Source organism: Rhyacophila brunnea, unplaced genomic scaffold (assembly GCF_057557595.1).
Source record: "Rhyacophila brunnea isolate RB1 unplaced genomic scaffold, BYU_Rbru_1.0 scaffold_4, whole genome shotgun sequence".
NCBI lineage: Eukaryota > Metazoa > Arthropoda > Insecta > Trichoptera > Rhyacophilidae > Rhyacophila > Rhyacophila brunnea.
Genome location: NW_028233068.1, coordinates 8954797 through 8975159, shown reverse-complemented (window position 1 = coordinate 8975159; position 20363 = coordinate 8954797). Strand labels below are relative to the sequence as shown.

Genomic DNA, 20363 nt, shown 5'->3' with positions numbered 1-20363 from the left:
GGTAATCTTTCAGAAAAAAATAAGGTAGCATCCAAATAAATAGTTCATAACAGTAATACAGTTATTAAATAATAGCAATATATATACTTACCATATTTATCCAAAGAATATAAATTATTCATGAAGGCTATTTGTCAAATTGTAGTTGGCATATATACTGATGTATGTGTGTATTGTGATTATTTGTGAAAAATGAGTTTACATACGCGAATAAATTCAGTTAAATGCAATCAAGTAATGCATGTAAGTAGGTATGTAATTTATAGATAAAAAATCAAATCATTTGAATTTATTTGGAAAATTATTTTTTTTAATCGTGGTAGGCCTCCAAATCAGTCAATGTCTCTGACTTATACATCTTTTAATCGCGCCGATAAAGGTCAAATTACACTGGCAGACACTCACGCCGATCAACAATTATAATCTATTGCAGTGGTTCCCAAACTTTATGTTACCACGCCTCCCTTCAAATTATATATAATCTTGGCGCCTCCCCCACATTTATTTCAATAAATAATACAGACTCCCTTTTAAATAGTTAACAATGTACTAATACTAAAATGAAAACAACCTTTTATAGGACTGCTTTTTTATGTAGTCTATAGCTAGCGGCCGTTTTATAAACTATGCATTTGCAAACTGCAAACCTGTGGCTACATTAATTATTGTGTTTTGTGTACTTTTCGCGCTTCCCTTTGCAACCCTCCGCAGCTCCCCAGGGAGGCGCGCCTTCCAGTTTGGAAATCGCTGGTCTATGGTCTCATTACACTGGCAGATACTCACGCTGATCATCATCTATTGCAGTGGTTTCCAAACTTTATGTTACTACGCCTCCCTTTAAAAAAAAAATCTAAAGCGCCTCCCCCCCTTTATTTCAATAAATAATACAGTCACCTTTTTAAATAGTCAACAATGTACTAATGTAAAAAAATATATAAAAAATTAAAATAAACAAGGTTTACTGAATAACTACTTATATTATGTATATTCATTTTTAAATTAATTTGTTTTTCATGCGATGAATGTGCTTGTTTATTAGCACAATCAATTTCAATAGTAGTCAATCCAAATTCATCATCGTTCATTGACAAATGGATTCTATCATGGGCCCCACATCCTGAAGCCGGCCCCCAGGCCAGGAACTTTGGTGGGCCCACCTACTTATCGCTGAGGTTAAGGGCACTATGGTGCTCTAATGTAGTGTTTCCCACATTATACACGGGAGTTATCATCATATAGGTATCACGTCAAATTGCAACGCACAACCACATATTTAAAATATTTATTAATTCTGAAACAAAGCAGCGCCGATGGCGACTTTTTTTACAACTAACCAAGAACTCAGTAAATATATTTTTGTTTGCTTCAATATATCTGGCGCAGAAATCATAAGTGGAAACATGGCGAGCTAATTTTTTCCAAAGCTCCAATTTTTATGAATGCCTTCACTTTGTCTTTTTAAATCAGTGAATGCATTAGTGGTCTTTGCATTAATTAATTCACTCATTTTTTTTTGAAATTTCAACCAAATAGACAAGTTTAACAACAAAATTGTCGTTCCTAAACAAATTTGCCTCAAATTTCAACATTTATTAACATTATGATTTGACCATTTTATTTAATTTTTTCACGAGATAGCCAACGCGCTTCACAATATTATTGAAGTGAGGTGTTATAAAATTTGTCTCCATATTTTCAGACAGGTTTGCAAACAACCTTTCATATGACTGTTTTTTTATGTAGTTTATAACTAGCGGCCGTTTAAAAAACTATGCATTTGCAAACTGCAAACCTGTGGCTACATTAATTGTGTTAAACTTTTCGCGCCTCTCAGTTTGGAAATCGCTGATCTATTGAGTTGTTAGCAAAAAATATGAATTATTCAAGGCCTGAACAAAAACAAACCATAAGTACGAATGAGAAAGCATTCGGCACGCTTATATCTCCGCAAGATGCGTTACAGTAGGTACCTAAGATAGAATTATTTCTACGGCTGAATTAAATATTTTTTATAAACGTTGTCGGTAAATATCGATTTGAATGATTACATTCATTTAAAAACTGCGAGCATGTTTTGCTGAAATTTATTGTTTTTGTGCCTAATTACTTTTAGTTAATTTAGTAAAAAAATATATATATTTAACTATGTTGTGTTTAAATTTGGTAGCCGTACTGAGAAGTAACATGATGGTATAACGTTCCACAATTAAGTTAATAATAATAAAATTAAGGTTCTACTGTGCGTTAAACGCGAGAAACACGGCTTCATTTTGCCGAAAAATACCCACTCTCTTTATATTATTACTCTGTTTTCATTTTTACATTTCATGATTGGTGGCGATCGGCGCAGACGATCGACTTGAGTGTTTGTTGGTGTAATTTGAGCTTAATAAAGTGACCATGTTGTCTGCTTCAAAGAAAACCGCCATTACTCGTTACTTTATTCACCGCCCTTTCAAACGCGTCGACCTTATATGACGCATGACCTGCCTACCCTCACGGGACGTCATGTGGTTGCACCGGTATATGTACATATAGCAGTGACAAAGGGTGGAGGTAAGCTATTAAGATCCGCCATAATTAGTGCATACTAAACTTTGTCAGCCATACATATTTGATTTCATTGAAATAAGACAACAATTTATAAAAGGTGTAGGCTAGGTTTTAAAATTCAATTAGACCCTGCGAAACCAAGCCATAATAAATAGTAGTCAAAAAATACTCATCTATCTATAAAATATCTAAAATTATGTAATTAAGTCATACAGAACTTTGGATTTTTTATAGATAGAATAATATTTTTTATCTATTATAGTTTGGCAGAGTTTTAATGAATTAAAAAAATGAACCAACAATATGTGTAATAATATGTATTCAAACAAATAATTATGAATGAAAAAGTGTGCACAATTTTGTTGTATCTCCCAAAGTGCACTAAACTATTATGGGTTGGGTGAGGCAGGGTTTAATAGATTTTTAAAAACTAACCAACATCATCTGTAAATTGTAGTCTATGTTCAATAAAAACAAATACATATTCCTAACAAAGTTTAATGTGTATTATTAATGGCTTGTCGATATGCATGTTAATTGCGTGTATGTATGTCAATACAATGGCGTGTTAAATGCACTATTTATGACGGATCTTAACAGCCTACCTCCATCCTTCGCTACTGACATATGGGTGTCTTCCAGTGAATGTTAAGATTTGACATAAATAGTGCATATTAAACTTTGTCAGTTATACGTATTTGTTTTTATTCAACTAAGACTACAGTAATTTAGAGATGGAGTTGGTTAATTTAAAAACATCAATTATTAAGCCCTGCCTAAGTCAAACCATTATAGTTTTGGTATGCTTTGGGCAATCCGACATAATTGTGCACACTTTTTCATTCGTATTTATTTGTTTTCGTTGAATTAAGAATATAAAATATATATTCTTAATTAAGTAATTTAATATTATTACACATGTTGTTAGTCAGTTTTTAAAATCCATTAAACCCTGCTTAAACGAAGCCATATATAAAAATATTAAGTATTCTATCTATAAAATATCCAAAATTATGTATGATTTAATGTCATAATTATGGATATTTTTTGACTATTATCTATTATGGCTTGATTTTCACAGGGTATAATTTAATTTTAAAAACTAACCGACACCATCTGTAAATAATTGTAGTGTTAATTCAGTGAAAACAAAAACGTGTAATTGACAAAGTTTAATGTGCACTATTTATATCGGATATTAATAGCCTACCTCCACTCTTCGCCACTGTTGTCTTCTCTCGCACATTTGTGCTGGGTTATGTTAACAATTTGTTTAATAAAATGCCATTCCTTTCTTTCTTCCCAGTGTAGTTGCACACCCAACACACCCGATAGTTTTACTTTTTCACCAATATAACCAATATAGTAGGTACTAATTACTCATTGATTTAATGTTTTTTTATAGATTGCATAGACCTCGCAAATAAAATATTTAAATGCGCACCGCAAATTCTGGACTTTGCTAGAGAACGACAAGACACGTGCACTCGTACTGGTAACACACTTGTGATTAATGGGGTGGACGCCGAGGAAAATGAATTCCCATACATGGTTAGTGATGCTATTTATTTTATACCTGATGGCAGTGGCCCTAATAAAATAAGCTCTACGCCTTGGATTCACTAGGGAACAAAATGTCCTACAACATGACGCGCAACATTGAGTGTATATGCCGCCGCAACGTTGCGTGCTCTCCCCCAACGTTCCGCGCAACATATGCGTCTTTTCAACGTGACGCGGCACATGTTGCACGTTGTCGCTTTGCTCGTGCCTCGTACTCACTAGGGGACAAAATTTCCTGCAACATGACGTGCAACATTGAGTCTACATGCCGCCGCAGCGTTTCGCGGTGTCTCCCAACGTTGCACGCAACATATGAGGTTTTTCAACGTGACGCGGGACATGTTGCACGTTGTCACTTCGCTTGTGCCTCGTACTCACTAGGGGACAAAATGTCCCGCTTCATGACGCGCAACATAGAGTCTACGTGACGCCGAAACATAGCGCAGCATTTCTGCGTGACGCGGGACATGCTGCATGTTGATGCACCAAGAGTGAGCGCATGGGTTGCGTCGGGCCTCTACATCACTAAATGCGCCAATAGCTAAGTCCACATTTAGTCATTTCATCACCCAATTCCTCTTCAACTTTTAAATTCTGGTTTTACACCGAGAAGTTTTGTGCATACGCAGATTAGATGAATCCCTTTTACTGTCGACATTCGTTCAATAAAAGATAATGTCATCTCAGATGACATTTTGAAATTCGAAAAAAAAATTATTTTATTACCAATAATATAATATGATCAACCATTGTCTATTTCGACTACCTACAGACTAAAATAAAATATATATCAATCGACTAGCAACTCCACGAACAACCCGAATCTTCCCGAAAAAATACAAAGTCGCTGGAGTGTTGAACAGAAATCCAAAACGGTCGGATAGCGGTGCGCTAGTACTTTCATCACAAAATGGCGGCCATTTTGAAACCGATTTGAGAGCCGACGACACATGCCCTGTGTTCAATTCGTGAGACGTACGGAAAAGTCCCGAGTGTTGACTTGGCTATTGGACGTACAATATTTAAATAATTGCGCAATCCACATACAGAATGTGGCCCGTCATATATTGACCATCAATGTTTTTGTATAGAATATCAAGTAACAACAAATAATGTTGTGTCAGAATTGTTGACATTACCATAAAATTTTTTGGAACCACGACTGGAATTACGCGGGATTGCGTTTCTTGTTTCGTTTCTCTTCAACCCACTTCCTCCCCTTCGACTTCCAGTTACAACTGTCAACTTCAGGGTGAAGCTTTGAGATCTACAGTACAAGTGACAAATCAATCGGGGCATACAATGGGCAGTGTTTCCCAAAGTGTGGTACGCGTACCCCCTAAGTTACGGGAAGAGTTTGGTGGGAGTACACGCTGCAGCGGCTTTGGCTGCGCCTGGTGCAACAAGCATTAATACGACATCAATACAAAATCCATGCTAGAAGGTTTATCACATGCGGAAGAAGAGCAATTGTTGGAATAAGCTTCAGACGGATTCTTGAAAAATAAATATAAGGAGTGTACTTTAATATCATTCTGGTTGCAAATGCAACATATGTATCCAGTTTTAACACAAAAAGTCCTGAAATACATCTTGCCTTTTCCAACTTCAGTTGAAGTTGCTTTTTCAGCATTATTTGTAGATATTAAGTCAAAAAAAGGAACAGGCTTTTGGATGTGGAACCGCACCTCATATTAAAATTAACAACCTGGAACCAAATTGTGATGATCTGTCTCAATATAAACAATTTCATTCTTCTCATTGATTATAGTGAATGTTATTTTTATAATATAACTTTTATTTATATTTTATTATGAATGAATTTAATTTTTCGTTTATTATTAGGTATTTTGTTTATGTACTTACTAAAAAAGGAAAAAAATATTTTGATTGTTAAGTAAGTAGTATATGATTTTTTTTTTGGCTAAGGACACTGAGTAGTGTTACGAAAATTATAGAATTATTGGTACACAGATGTCGAAAGTTTGGGAAACACTGCAGAGAATCAACAGGCTGCATAACAAGTCGTGTTGCTTTGGCTTGAAGATAAACACGAAGAAAAGAAATGTGTTGTGCAATGTCCAGATTTCTGTCTGATTAGTGATCATCGACAACTTTATTACCCAGGGTACATACCACGGAAGCTGGCACTTGCAATCCGAATGGTAATGTTCGGAGTACGGCTGTGACCTTACGAAGAGAAACAGCGACTGTATAGCCTCAAGAACAGACGATGAAGAATCAACAATGGACCTTGATCGGTCACATGTGAAGAATGTCTTAAAATAGTTTCAACCTAACCTAACCTTTCTTCAAGCCAAGACCACTAAATAGTACATACGTGTTGCTGACATGACCCGAGAAGATGCAAGTAGACTAGCGACCGGACCCTTGTGTGTGCGCCTGATTCTAGTAATTATACAACTGCCCTGTGGTTAAAACTACTGGTGTAGTGGTCAATTTCCGATTATTATGACCTGTCGCATCAGTACATACGCACATATACCGTGTGCGCGTGGTCTGATATAACATCTTCATCTAGATCAGTGATCGCCAAACGGTCGCTAGCGGCGCCATTTTTGGTAGCTCGCGTAGGATATTTTATCATATTTGTAAATTTAAATGTGATTTGTCGCTTAGTGTTGCGTCAACTGTAAAATCTGTATGGCCTTACGTCCTAGTGTCCAATTTTAGTCAGAATTGCGCTCAAAATGAAGGCATTGTTTTGTTCCACCTACTTATGTGAATCAACGTTTTCCACTATGAAGGTGGTTAAAATTAAATGTAGAAACCGACTCACAGATGTCGGTACATTTTGATAATTGCACTCAGAAGGGTGTGACAAGGTACTCACCGATAATTGAAACAAATGTGGAGAAAGGGGAATGCCATTCTATTTAAAAATTATTTTTACCTTTACTCACATATTTCAAGATAATTCAATTCAATTTCAATCATTATTTGTCTATAAATAAATAATTAAATTACTTACGCATTTTATGTTTTATTGGAAGTCTGATGTCCTAATTTATTTTAAGTAATATAATAATATTATGACGTATGGTACGATAAAGGACGATGATAAAAAATATAAAGGAATATGTATAAGTAGTTTCTTTTATTTTGTTAACTGTCAATTCATGGTGGAACTGCATTGTATTGTTGTTTTTATTTAATAAAACGCAATTTTTGTAGTAGTTATTCCACTTTTAATCAAGAGATTAGGGCCGGTTTCGTCCGTATTAATGTCCAACCTCATTAGTTTTAAATTAATCTGTTATTGGGAAGGTATTATTGGACGGATAATTATTTATGTACCTATTGTTATATTATTTCTATCGCTTTGAATTTTGTTTGATAAATATTGTTTTAAAAAAATGTATTCAGTTGAAAATGTCCTTCTGAAGCGGACGAAACCGGTCCTAATCTCTTGATTAAAAGTGGAATAAGTACAACAAAAATTGCGTTTTATTAAATAAAAACAACAATGTATAAGTAGCTCACCAGACAATTTCAATTTCTGAAAGTAGCTCTCATCCTTATTGAGTTTTTAGACCACTGATCTAGATTATAGCCGATAATAAAAAATAATATTTTATTATTTGTAGGCGATCCTGGGTTACATGCAAGATCGCGCAATGCAATTGCTTTGCGGTGGCACACTCATCAACGAACGTTGGGTGCTTACCGCAGCTCATTGTATTAGGAGGTAATATCCACATCTTGATTTCAATGTGTATAATGTATTTTCCAACTAACTTTCTTCAAGACTTGCTCGCCTTTCGTTCTATCGAAGTTCGTAGGTCACTTAAACCTCCTTTACACATGCATGGATTTACTGTTGACAGTAAGAAAATGTATGGGTAAACATGTATTATCCTGCAGTTGGCAAGATTGCATGCACGAATCTTTGAATGCATGAAGATTGGAAGCTTCTGAATTTTCATGTGACAATTCTGCGCGGTAGAACGATAGTGGCGAACCTGTCGGCAAAAAAACGAATTTTCAGGTTGACCGATTTTCACTAGCTGTCAAAATAGTATCATAAAAATTACAACATCTCGTCTCGCTTACTCTTAAAGAATGAATTGGAGAGACAGTCAGCACTGTTATGTGTAAACAGTTACCTATTGGCATGATAGTTTTAAAGAAGCACTATTGCTGCCAGTAAATCCTTGCACGTGTACAGGCGCTATTATGCTCTAAAAGCATTTTCTCTGCTCTCACGTGGTATACTTTCCAATCCTGATATTCTATAAATTTGAAATTATATGCACCCAGCAATTAGATAGTTGGTCGCAGCCATAACCTCTTTTGGATTAAAACGGTTTCCCTCATGTCAGGCTTATTAAGCACCAATAGCGAGGGCAGTACTGCTGGGCGCTGGTCAATGCACTCCCGACTCCCGAGAGACGTAGACATTTTTAATGATATATCTTTTGACGAATGCACATAGTGCTTGGAAGATGCCGTAAAGTGAAACCCGGGTCGCAAAAAATGACTCACATGGAATAGTACAAAACTTAAATATATTAGAATTTATATTCAAATTCCATCAAGTACATTCGGTCGATAGTTTTAACATTAAAAATGAAATAAATTCTAATGGGATTTATTTTTGCACTATTCCATTTGAGTCGCTTTTTGCGACCCGGGTTTCGCCTTTTGGTATCTTCAGGCGCTGTGTATACTCACCAAAGGCAAACACACACTGACAACGGACACTCTCAACTCTAACGTATATAATAAATCAATACAATAAATTAGGTTTAACACATTTTAATAATATATCACCATATAATATTTCAAATTTGATTAGGTAGTCAATAATATTTAATAACACGATACATTTTGATTGATAATTTGTTTATAAAATTTACAATATAATGTTATAAATGGTAAAAAATTACATTCTTCACCATAAATCGCTCTGTAATCAGTGAGGCATATTATGTTGGATTTCAATTAAACAGTAAACCTTGATTGTCCTAAAACCATATGAAATATAGTCGCACTCGGTTATTACGATCACGGATAAAGCGAGATCTCGGATGTAACGAGGAAACATTCGTTGACATTTTAGTTTATGATTTTCTCCATACATTTATTCACTTTTATAACGAGCTACTTATCGGTTACACCGAGCTAAAATGTCGATCGTTTAAAAACATTTCGCCCTAAGCAATAAAATCCAACCGGACAGGATGCCGCTGGAATCTGATTACGTTTATGACACTAGTTAAGTGCTAAGTACCTACCTAATTGGTGTTTTGCCAACAATATTGAAAAAGGTATCCACGCATATGGTTGAAATAAGTAAAAAATCCAAGGTTTGTGTCAAGTCAGTAGGTACAATAAACAACTTCCTTTGTCGTTTCTGAATGACATGCTTGTTTCGGGGATTTTTACTATGTTTTCAGATTTGTTATTTTTGACTTTTTTTTACTTTTTGTGTTATGTAATGGCTCATTTAAAAATACAGTCGAACTTGATTATTACGAGGAAGATGGAACCGACTGAATTTGCTCGTTATAAGCATTACTCTTTATATAGCATTTTTCGCGCCACGTTCTATTTAAGCATAGAACATAAAACATCTAAAAACATCGTAAAAATCCCCGAAACAAGCATGGCATTCATAAACTACAAAATAAGTTGTTTATTGTAATGAAGTGCTGAGCCGTCGACGCTGGTAGGTACCTGCTGACTTCACAAAGCTTGAATTTTTAGATGCTATTTCAACCATATGCGTGGATACTTTTTCAATGTTGTCGGCGAAAACACCAATTAGGTACTTAGACACTTAACTAGTGTCATAAACAGTGGCGGCTCGACGACTTTCTAGGTGGTGGGGTTTAGCCATTATTAATATACATACCTACCTACTTTTTCATATTATACATTATGCACCAAGCTACTTATAATAATATAATTTTATAAATGAGGAAATGAGTAATTTTTCAGAATAAATAATATGATTATCTGAGTCGTTACCTAATCACATCTAAAAAGCGTGCTTAAAAATGTAAACTTAATTATTATTATAGACTTATCATTATCAGTTTTGAACAACCACATACGGCAAGAATTTTTACTCACCTAGGGGTTATTTGATTCGCTCCCTAGTATGCGTATACTAACGCTAATGCATTCACATTCTTTGTAGAACGGGATTTGTACCGTGGCGACGGGATGGGACTGAGTGACCCCGGTCATCGAAAAATAGACGCCATAACTTTTTTAATTTGTACATATGTGGCACCGTGGTGAAATAGAGCGGATTTAAATTAATTAACTGTTTTAATACCATGTAATCATCATCATTGAGTTATTATATAATTAACAATCATAACTTAATTTATTTGTATACCAACAACACATATATGTATAAAATTGCGACAGGTTTAGATAGATAAAATAAATTAAATAGTACATTTAATTATGTAATTAAGAAGGTAGGTATATTATGACAATATTATATTTTGATATGATAACGATGTGGGGATGGTCCCTACGAACCCTTAAGGTAGAGCCGCCCCTGGTCATAAACATAATCCAATCCTGGCGGCATCGATCGGATTTTATTGCTTAGGGTCGAAAATGTTGTTTTTAAACGATCGACACATCAACAGTTTTGCTCGGTATACCCGAGAAGTAGCTAGTTATAAAAATGAATAAATGTATGGAGAAAATCATAAACTAAAATGTCAACGAATGTTTCCTCATTACACCCGAGATCTCGTTATTTCCGTGATCGTAATAACCTAGTTCGACTGTATCTATTCTCTGATATAAGAGTAACGCTTATAATGAGCAAATTCAGTCGGTCCCATCTTCCTCGTAATAACCAAGTTCGACTGTATACAATTAAAATCAAGCGGACAGTTTCATACTATCAAAAACCATACAGATTCGCTTCACAAGCAATTACGAAGTGGTATTATTTTGGTATCAATACCTAATACATATTTATATACAGTAATATTTGTTTTCATTACTGAGATGATCTACCTACATAAGCTTTGGTGACAGCAAATTATTATTAAAGTCAGTCACCAAAACTAATTTTTACGTAGTTATTATATTTTGTTTCCATTACTTACAGAAATGTGAATTATCTGGTGCTGCTAGGATCACCTGCACTTGACGATCCTATCAATCCACGGAATATGTTCAGTGTTACGAACATCAGTAGGCATCCAGATTATAGTGGTATGAAATACCATGACATTGCACTGTGGCAACTTGACAGAGAGTAAGTATACACTTGTTATATTGTTTATATATTATCATGAAATTTTGAAGGTGATTCTCATCATAGGCGCCTTCGATAGCATTAGGGATTGCAATGCCCATTGATAATGCCAACACCGGTATTTCGGTATTTACTATTGAATACCGGTATTCATAAAATAATTGTAAAAAACAGAAGGATCTACCAATTAATATAATATATAATGTGAAAATCTCTTTAAAATATTAATATATTATAGCATGTGTCATTGTTGGTCACCAAGGACGATGAAGGCCCACGGAAGGAAACCAGAAATCGCGTAACCCGACAAAAAAATACAGTCCTGTTAAGCCTTTTATGTTAATTGATATATTTTGTTTCCTCTTTCAATACCTAATCGGTATTGTCTGATTTTTAAAACCGATATTTCGGTATCGTAAAATACTAGGACGGTACTGTTCGGTTATACGGAATACAGCGGAAAACGCATTTTGAAAATAGCCGATAAACTGGATTATTTGTTAGTTTGGGTTAGGTTAGGTTAGGTTGGGTTAGGTTAGGTTTGGTTAGGTTAACCTAACAAATAATCCAGTTTATCGGCTATTTTCATAATGCATCAAAGATGTGAGTAAAATTTGTCATTTCTGTCTAATTATTCTGTCTTTCCGGTTCTTCCAGCCATTCGGGATTTCGGCCATTCGGGATTTCAGCGTTCGGGATTTCGGTATTCGGGATTTCGGCTTTCTGGATTTCGGCTTTCGGGATTTAGGCTTTCGGGATTTCGGCCATTCGGGATTTCAGCATTCGGGATTTCGGCCTTCGGGATTTCGACCTAAACCCGGCAATACCTATGTTCCACTCAGTTTGTGAGAAATATGTATCTTTTTTTTAAAATTTCAATATACATAGTCTAAACTGAGTGGCATGTTTTAATTTTTCGGAGGCCCCCTTTTAAATTTTCTCACGAATTGGTTGCGTTAAGTTACGTTAGCCGGCTCACACATCAAAACTCGTCTCGTCTGCAATGTGTCGAATACGTCGATGTGGCGTCATCGTTATTCACAAAACCATTTGAAAACCAGGAAAAAATTATTCAAACAATAAAAGATATTCCTTCGGCTGGAAACACGGTGAAAGATAGAACCTCAAGAACTCATTTAAACTTTTTTAATAGAATTTTTTAAAACCATGTTTTTCATTTTTAAAATAATATTTGGGAAATTTTGGCACGTGTACGTTAAAAAGTTCGTTAACCCTGAGCTAAGAAGGTCAGTTATTTAGCTATGGGCACTGGCATCAATCTGCCCACGTGGAGCTAATCAGATGTTGGCGATATGTACGTTTCTTCTTCTTCGATGGCGCTACAGCTCAAGTCGAGCCCTGTCCCCCTCCACCACCGTCCTCCAGCCGGAACGGTCCTCCGCACGTCTTTTCCAGTTCATGGTTTTTAGCAGCTGGTTGGCATCCTTTGTAATGTTGTCATCCTATCGTGTGCGTGGCTTTCCCACTGGCCTTTTTCCCCCTGTATTAACTTCGAGGATCTTATTCGGTATCCGTGACTCAGGCTTGCGCTGGACATGGCCTGCCCAGTTCAGCCTCTGGTATGTACGTTTCACAATTTTTTTTTAACAGTTTTTCTTGTTGTTTTCAGAGTACGCTTCGATAATTCAATATTTCCGGCATGTCTTCAGGTAGAAAAAAAGAATTTTGACACAGTAACTGTAACTGGATGGGGTGAAACTCGTAAAAAAACTGCTGCTCATCCAAGAGGAGAGAAGACCAGTAATCGTCTACAAAAGGTAAAAACATACACACATACGATAGTATTTTCGCATGCAAGCTGAGTATATGACCTGAAAGTAGATCTTTTGATTTCTCGATGTTTTTCGTTTATCGAGATTCGAGGATTCTCGAATTAAAGAACATTTTAGATTTTAGAAAATTCCGCTCCGGTTCAAAGTCCCGTATGTTTTTTCCTCAGGAAAATTAAGAGTTCCCATTTCAGATCAAAGTCGGCGGACCAGCGGCTTTCTTTTTCCGTTTCAAATTACTTTTGATATTTTTTGTTATATTTATTTTCTGGTAGGTAGCAATTTTCTTTTATTATGTGGTAATTTCTCGAGAATTCTCAAGACAAGATTTCTCGTACGGAACCTCTAGTTATTAAAAGGAGGATAATAATATTATAAAAGCTATGTTACAGCTAATCGAACCAAACTGAATCAAACAAATCAAGCCGGACGGTTGGATCTTGGACCATTTGGGAGAAAAATAATTCAATTAGATATTATGTATTTGTCTCTAAAACAGCAACACATTATTTTTGAAATGTCAACTTGTAAAGAAATTCTAACCTCATATAGCTCGTCGTCTTGAATAACACAAATTTAATTACTGTCGTATTCATTTATATTATTCATAATGAATATGTTATTTTCAGTAGTCAGGTAAGTCTGTATCATAATATGCGTTCAAGTTTGCCATGTTTGTGCATTACAGTCATATTGGTGCAATACTCGTCGCACTTTGTGTTATTCAGGTTTTATAACATGATCGTCATAAAGTAATAAAGCGTACCGTGCTTCAGAGCCTTAGCTCATGGCGACTGACTTCCACATTTTAATTGTATTAAATTATAATGTTCTGTAGATCACCAATTACATTAATTTGAGAGGATTTACTTGCACTAGCCCTGTATCTAAGAGATTTAGATATCTCTCTGCGCCACGTTACGAAAGCTCAGTGTGATATACTGAGTTTCTCTAAGCAGCATCTCATCACATTGGGAGAGAAGAAGTGACGCTGGACCTAGCCTAACTGACTATAAGCCAATCGAATACCAGCATCCTGGAAGTCCGCAAAATACCATCAAGGGTATGCATGGAATGCTGGCATGGCATGACCTGGGAAGTCACAAGAAAACTGGCGAGTGGATTTTTGGAGGCGCGTGGGCATTTTGTCAATAAGCTCCAACTTAGGAGCATACATGGACTAGAACATGGTGTGTAAATTCCCACCTCCGCTCCCGTTATGTATATGCAGCCACGTCATACGCGGCCGGCTAACATAACCCTTACGTGTGCCAGATCAAAGAATTTAAGCCCTCATTTTGTCCCGAGCAGAGCCGCACGGGACTGGTGATGCAACCTTGCACCGAAGTGCAAGAAATGCATGATGTTAATTTATATGGCAACTATCAGTGACTTTAATTTGAAGAGTCGCAAGGGGAGTCGAGAATGTCCCGCCCCCCGTACGCTCTGGCGAATTTAGTAAAGGCCGCAAAATTGGCCTCGGTTGCCACCATGTCCGCGTGTCCTATTGGGCCCGAATGGGGTTGGACCCGGGCAAAAAACTCCGCTCGTTTGGGGCCCATAAGTGGACAGTCCCACAGGACGTGCTCTGCGTCCTGCTGGTCGTGTCCACATGAGCAACCCGACCCATGCCCTGCCAAACCAAACCCCTGCAGTTTGGCCGCAAAGTTTCCATGACCAGTCATGAATTGACTAGTCCAGTGGGTCGGCACCAGTTTCCTCGTCATGTGTCTCACCGAGACATCTGGAAAGTATAGAAAAGTCTGGCGGCCCTTAGAGGAGGCCACCCATCTCGCCTGCCATGCCGCATATGCGGTCTTGTAGACCAGCTCAGATACAGTCATTTTGTAGCTCACGCCTTCCACTCTCGATGGCGGTATCAGAGGGACACCGGCAAGAGTTGTATTGATCCTCCTCATAAGGAGAGTGATCGATCCTCTAATTTGAACGTGCAAGTCGAGGGGAAAGACCCCCGAAAAGACCGCCAGGGCATCCGAAGATGTGGTCCTATAGGCCTTAGTAAGGCCAATCAGAGCAGCCCTCTGTCCGCTAAGCAGAGCCCTCTTCACAATTGTCAGCGAGGCTTTGGTCTGCCACACGCTGAAGGCATAGCCAGCGATGCCCATGAATATAGCCTCGTAGGCGATTCTCAGGGCCCGAGGCTTTAGGCCCCAAGTGTTGCCCGCCAGGCGAGCAACCTTCTGATAGGCTGAGTTGGCCTGCTTCTCGTCCAGAACGACCCCCAAGTAGGTCACCTAGCAGAGTCGCCGAAGCGCACTGCGGATGATCGCTTATTTATGTTTATCCTTGAGCTGCCCTTGAGGAGGATAGCTTCCGTTTTGCCAGGTGCAAATGCAAGCTTATTAAGCTTACCCCAGTTAAGGATTCTCGATAATGCGTCCTTAGCTACGCGCTCGAGTGTCGGACGGCTCGACGAGCCAACTAGTAAAAGAAGGTCATCAGCGTACGCGACGAGCGCGCAGCCCGGTGGCAGAGGTAACGTCAAAACATCGTCAAAAAGTATATTCCATAGCAAGGGGCCAAGCACGGAACCCTGCGGACACCCCATGGTGGTCTCCCTGTAAATCAATTCAGTGCTAGAGTCGTATATAACTTCCCTTTTATTAAAATAGCTTTGCACTAGGGCAAAGAGGTCCCCCGGGATCTGTCGGAGCCGAAGCTTAGATAGAATTAATGGCCACCATGCGGTGTCGAAGGCACCGGCTATGTCCAAAAAGAAGCCTGCCACAATGACTCCTTCTGAGTCCTCAACAAATTTCTGTGCAAATCTGATGGCGTCCTCAGTAGACTTGCCGGGTCTGAAACCAAATTGCCTCTCCGAGATAGGGTAGATTCTCTCAAGGTGGTCCTCCAGCCTTCTGCTGATTAACCGCTCCAATATCTTAACCAGCACTGGCAGAAGAGTGATTGGACGGTACGCCTTTGGGTCATGTGGTGGTCGTGTGCTCATCTTTGGTATAATCCTAAGGAGACCCTTCTTCCAACAGTCCGGGAAGATGCCCCTGCTCATGCAGTCAGCATACAGCCCGACTATCTCATGAGGTGCTCGAAGCCACTGTTATTGCTGATCCCATCAGGTCCGGGGGCTTTGCCTGCCCTGAGGCCATCAAAAATTAATCCCACCTCCGACTGGGTAAGCTCAGGAGAATGGTGAGTCTCCAACGGCAAGATTGCAGATAGTCTTAGTTGACAGATTCTGTCATCTTCATGTGCCGTAGGTATGTCCTGTGGAATTAGAGCTTCCAGCAGTATGGATGCACACTCTTCGCTGTCCATCGCAAAGGTGCCATCGGGGCGCCGCATAGAGCATACATGGACTAATGATAAAGAAGACATCTATCGCATTTTTTTTTAAAAATTGAGGGCAGACATTGATATTTTGTTATTGTATACCTTTTCCACCAGGCAAGATTGAATTTATTTCAATTCGACGTGTGCAGTCGACATCATAAGATAGACAAATTCAATGCGCCCTATGGTATTTTGGACGACAGGCAAGTCTGCTATGGCAGTACTGATACAAATGACTCCTGCTGGGTAACTATTGTTCATTATTAATAAATACAAAGGTATTATGCTAGGTATATGGAATAATTAATACGGTAATATATTGCGCATGTATGAAAATATTGACGTCACCTGGCGTACGATAAATATAACAAAAAAACACGAACAGCACCGCGATTTCCAAACTATCGTCTCGTGTGGCACCAGACGACATGACGTAATTGTGACGTCAGCCAATACACGCTCGAGCGGGCAGCATGTATTGGCCGACGTCACAATTACGTCATGTCGTCTGGTGCCACACGACATGACGTAATTGCGACGTCAGCCAATACATGCTCGAGGCATGCCGCCCAGCGCCCATAGATATTATTACGATGAAACACCTATATGTGTATGGTGACAATGAATAGCGCCACTGTCTGAGTAGCGTTATTTTCTTGAATGCTATTATCACTCCGGTAGTACGTCACAATGATGTCATATGACGCCATGTCGACCGGGCAGCTGGCACTCGCAAGTTCTAACATAGGGCCCCAGCTACGCTCCGGTGCGTTTCTGTCCATTTCGAACGCTGACGTAACCTGTGCACTATATGCTGATAAATATTTAGTATTACATAATAATATGGCGTTCCATACATACAACAATATTTTTTTTCGAATTTAGGGTGATTCTGGTGGGCCACTCGTAGTCCACAACAATCATATTGTATACTGCACATACTCAGTCGTAGCAATTGTATCGTTAGGGGTAGACTGCGGAATCTCAAACTTTCCAGCAGTCTATACAAGGGTTGATCACTACATCCCGTGGATTGAGAGTATTGTCTGGCCATAAAAATAAAGTCGCAGACGGAAGAGAGCGGAACTTCAAACTACAATCTCCAAAGCAACAGCCGTACCCCACCTGATATTAAAGTAAGTTTTATTTATCATACTTATGTCGAAACCAGATTTAGGAATGTATTATCAATTCTAGGTATATTTTTCCATATTATTATTTAAGGCGATGTCTTTACCTACCGGAGGCACCTAGCGGAAAAGTACGAAGCTAGCAATTTGAGATTTTTTTTTGATAATTTACAATTTCACGTGCATGTTTGCAAATAATCGGTTCCGTGCGGCTACGTTCGGGACGAAATGTGAGCAATTACATATTCATTATGTCGCAACACAGCGATGTGGAAGGCGGTCGTGCATAATCCACGGCTGTACAGACACGGCGGTTGAAGGAGGGTGTATTGTGTTAATTAATAAATATGTATCGGAAAACCTTAAAAAGAAAAATATTTTTTATTTTAAGTCAAAGATAAACTTACAATTGTAAAAAATGTAATCAAATGTGAATTTGTTGAATTGGACCCTATCTTATAATTACATAATATATTTTATGATCATATTTATTATTAAAATATAGTTTATTAAGTTTTCTAAGCATCTCCTAAGAGATTTTTGACTAATTCATAGTTTTATTATTTTTTATTTATTTTAAAAACATCGATTTTTATAAAAGTATAAATGTGTATAACTTGAAATCCTTTTTATTTATATCAAATCAAGCTTTTTTATATATTTTTTATAATCGAGCTTTATTTTAAATATTTTATAGATAGAAGAATACATATTTTTTTTATCGATTGTGGTTTGGCTTACGCAGAGCTTAACGAATTGTAAAAAACTAACCATCGCCGTCTGTAGTATTATTAAGAATTTTAAAATGGATTTCAAGTTATTCAAATTTATAATTTTATAAAAAATGATGTTTTTAAAATAAATATATAAAATATTAAAACTATGAATTAGTCAACAATCTCTTAGATTAAGCTTAGAAAACTTACTAAACTAAATTTTAATAATAAATATGACCATAAAATATAATGTAATAATAAGAAGGGGTGCGACAAATTCACATTTTTTTACAATTCTAAGTTTATCTTTGACTAAAAATGAAAAAAAAAATATTTTTATTTTTAATGTTTTTTTTGAGATACTACTTACATATTTATTAATTAATACAATGATTTGAGTTTCCCCATCTCCACCCACCATGTATATGCAGCCGCGGTTTGTGCACGGCTGCCTTCCATGACGCTATAAACGTGTCAGAATGAAAAAGATTTTAGTGCCACACTTCCTTGTCCCGAAACGATGCTGCACGGGAATGATGTAGCAACCGTGCACCTTAGTGCTTAAACAAAAAGTTTTAGAAAATAAAAAGAATCTTGACTTGCTCTGCCGTCATTTATCTTTAATGACATGAAGTGTCCTCTGTACCCGTGTACTGAAACTCTGCCGAAACAGAGAAGTCAGGAGTTGAAAGTGATGAAGCTAAGGAGGGATCGGAATTATTCCGTCCTCCATATTATGACGCAGCAAATTCTTCAAATGCCTCAAAGTTGGGCTTGGTTGATATCAAGTCGGCGTGGCCAATCGGGTCCGTGTGTGGACGGACCCTGGCAAACAGCTTCGCTCGGTCAGATCCCATCAACGGGTAGTCAGTAGTTAATGACATGAAGGTGTCCTCATGTGCTGAAACTCTGCCGAAACAGAGGAGTCAGGAGTTGAAAGTGATGAATCTAAGGAATGATCGGAAAAATGTATCAAATTGCAAGCTTCGTGTTTTTCCGCTAGATGCCTCTGGTAGGTAAAGACATCGCCTTAATATGGAATTTTAAAAACTAACAACCACCATCTGTAAACTGTATTAGTTCAATGAAAATAAATACGTTGGACTAACAAAGTTTGATGTGTACTATTTATGTTTAACGGCGGTTAACGGCTTATCTCCACCCTTCGCCACTGGACTAGGAATAATGAGAAAATGTGAAGATTTTTTTTCAAATATAATAATGGTCTTGCTTTCAGTTTTATATTATTATCTATGGTTTCATTCATTATCTTATAAGCCAGTCTATTCACAAAAGAGCAATTTATTTCTACACACTATAAATAAGAATACTAAGGTACTTACGTTTGTTTTGTAATAAAAAAAAATGATTTTTATTAAATACTATTTTAAATAGATATCTCCAGCTGTCTTGTACGTACAGAATGGTTTGACTTTGGCACATAAATAACACGATCATGCATTTTTGTAATCTAAAGCGAAGGATCTTGGGATAATTTTTGATTCTTCATTATCTTTTCACTCGCATACAACTTCTACAGCTCTACGTGCGAGTAAACTTCTAGGATTCATCATGCGACAATCCAAACCATTCAAGAGTACAAGGCATGCTTACTTTTCACTCCCTTGAATCTCGTAGGTCTCTTTTGGTCTTGAAACACTTTTGCCTGTTATCGCGAGGGATGGTTTCCAATCCTGGTGTCCTAATGAATTTGAATTTACATCATCCTGTCAATTAGCTACATGGTCGCAGCCATGATTTATTCTGGATCGAAACCGTCTCCTTGTGTCAAGCCTATCAGGCACCATTAGCGAGGGGTGCAAAAATAGTCAATGCGCTCCCCAAAGACGTAGACATTTTCGGTGACGTGCTGTGTATTTTGTATTCGAAAATTGTGTGTTTTCAATTTTTTTTCTGTATAAAATTGTACTTAGAGTCTTTAATCTATAATCTGGCGTTCACGTCACGACGGAAAGCATTGTGCCATCGCGTTCGACTGTTGCAAGTTTTCAATGGGAGGGAATGAGAGGGAATGCAGTGCTGA

The 20363-nt window shown here is 37.5% G+C and overlaps 1 protein-coding gene across 1 annotated transcript in view; it reads left to right on the top strand.

The window, feature by feature from the left end:
- Nucleotides 1-20363, top strand: part of LOC147066822 (chymotrypsin-like elastase family member 1) — a 32576-nt gene that overhangs the window by 10592 nt on the left and 1621 nt on the right. Inside the window, exons 4-9 of the mRNA XM_085954494.1 lie at nt 3959-4104; nt 7725-7825; nt 11222-11371; nt 13002-13149; nt 16588-16719; nt 17359-17609. Coding sequence (XP_085810620.1) covers nt 3959-4104; nt 7725-7825; nt 11222-11371; nt 13002-13149; nt 16588-16719; nt 17359-17529 — 848 coding nt within the window. The 3' untranslated portion in view covers nt 17530-17609. The remainder of the gene's footprint in view (nt 1-3958; nt 4105-7724; nt 7826-11221; nt 11372-13001; nt 13150-16587; nt 16720-17358; nt 17610-20363) is intronic.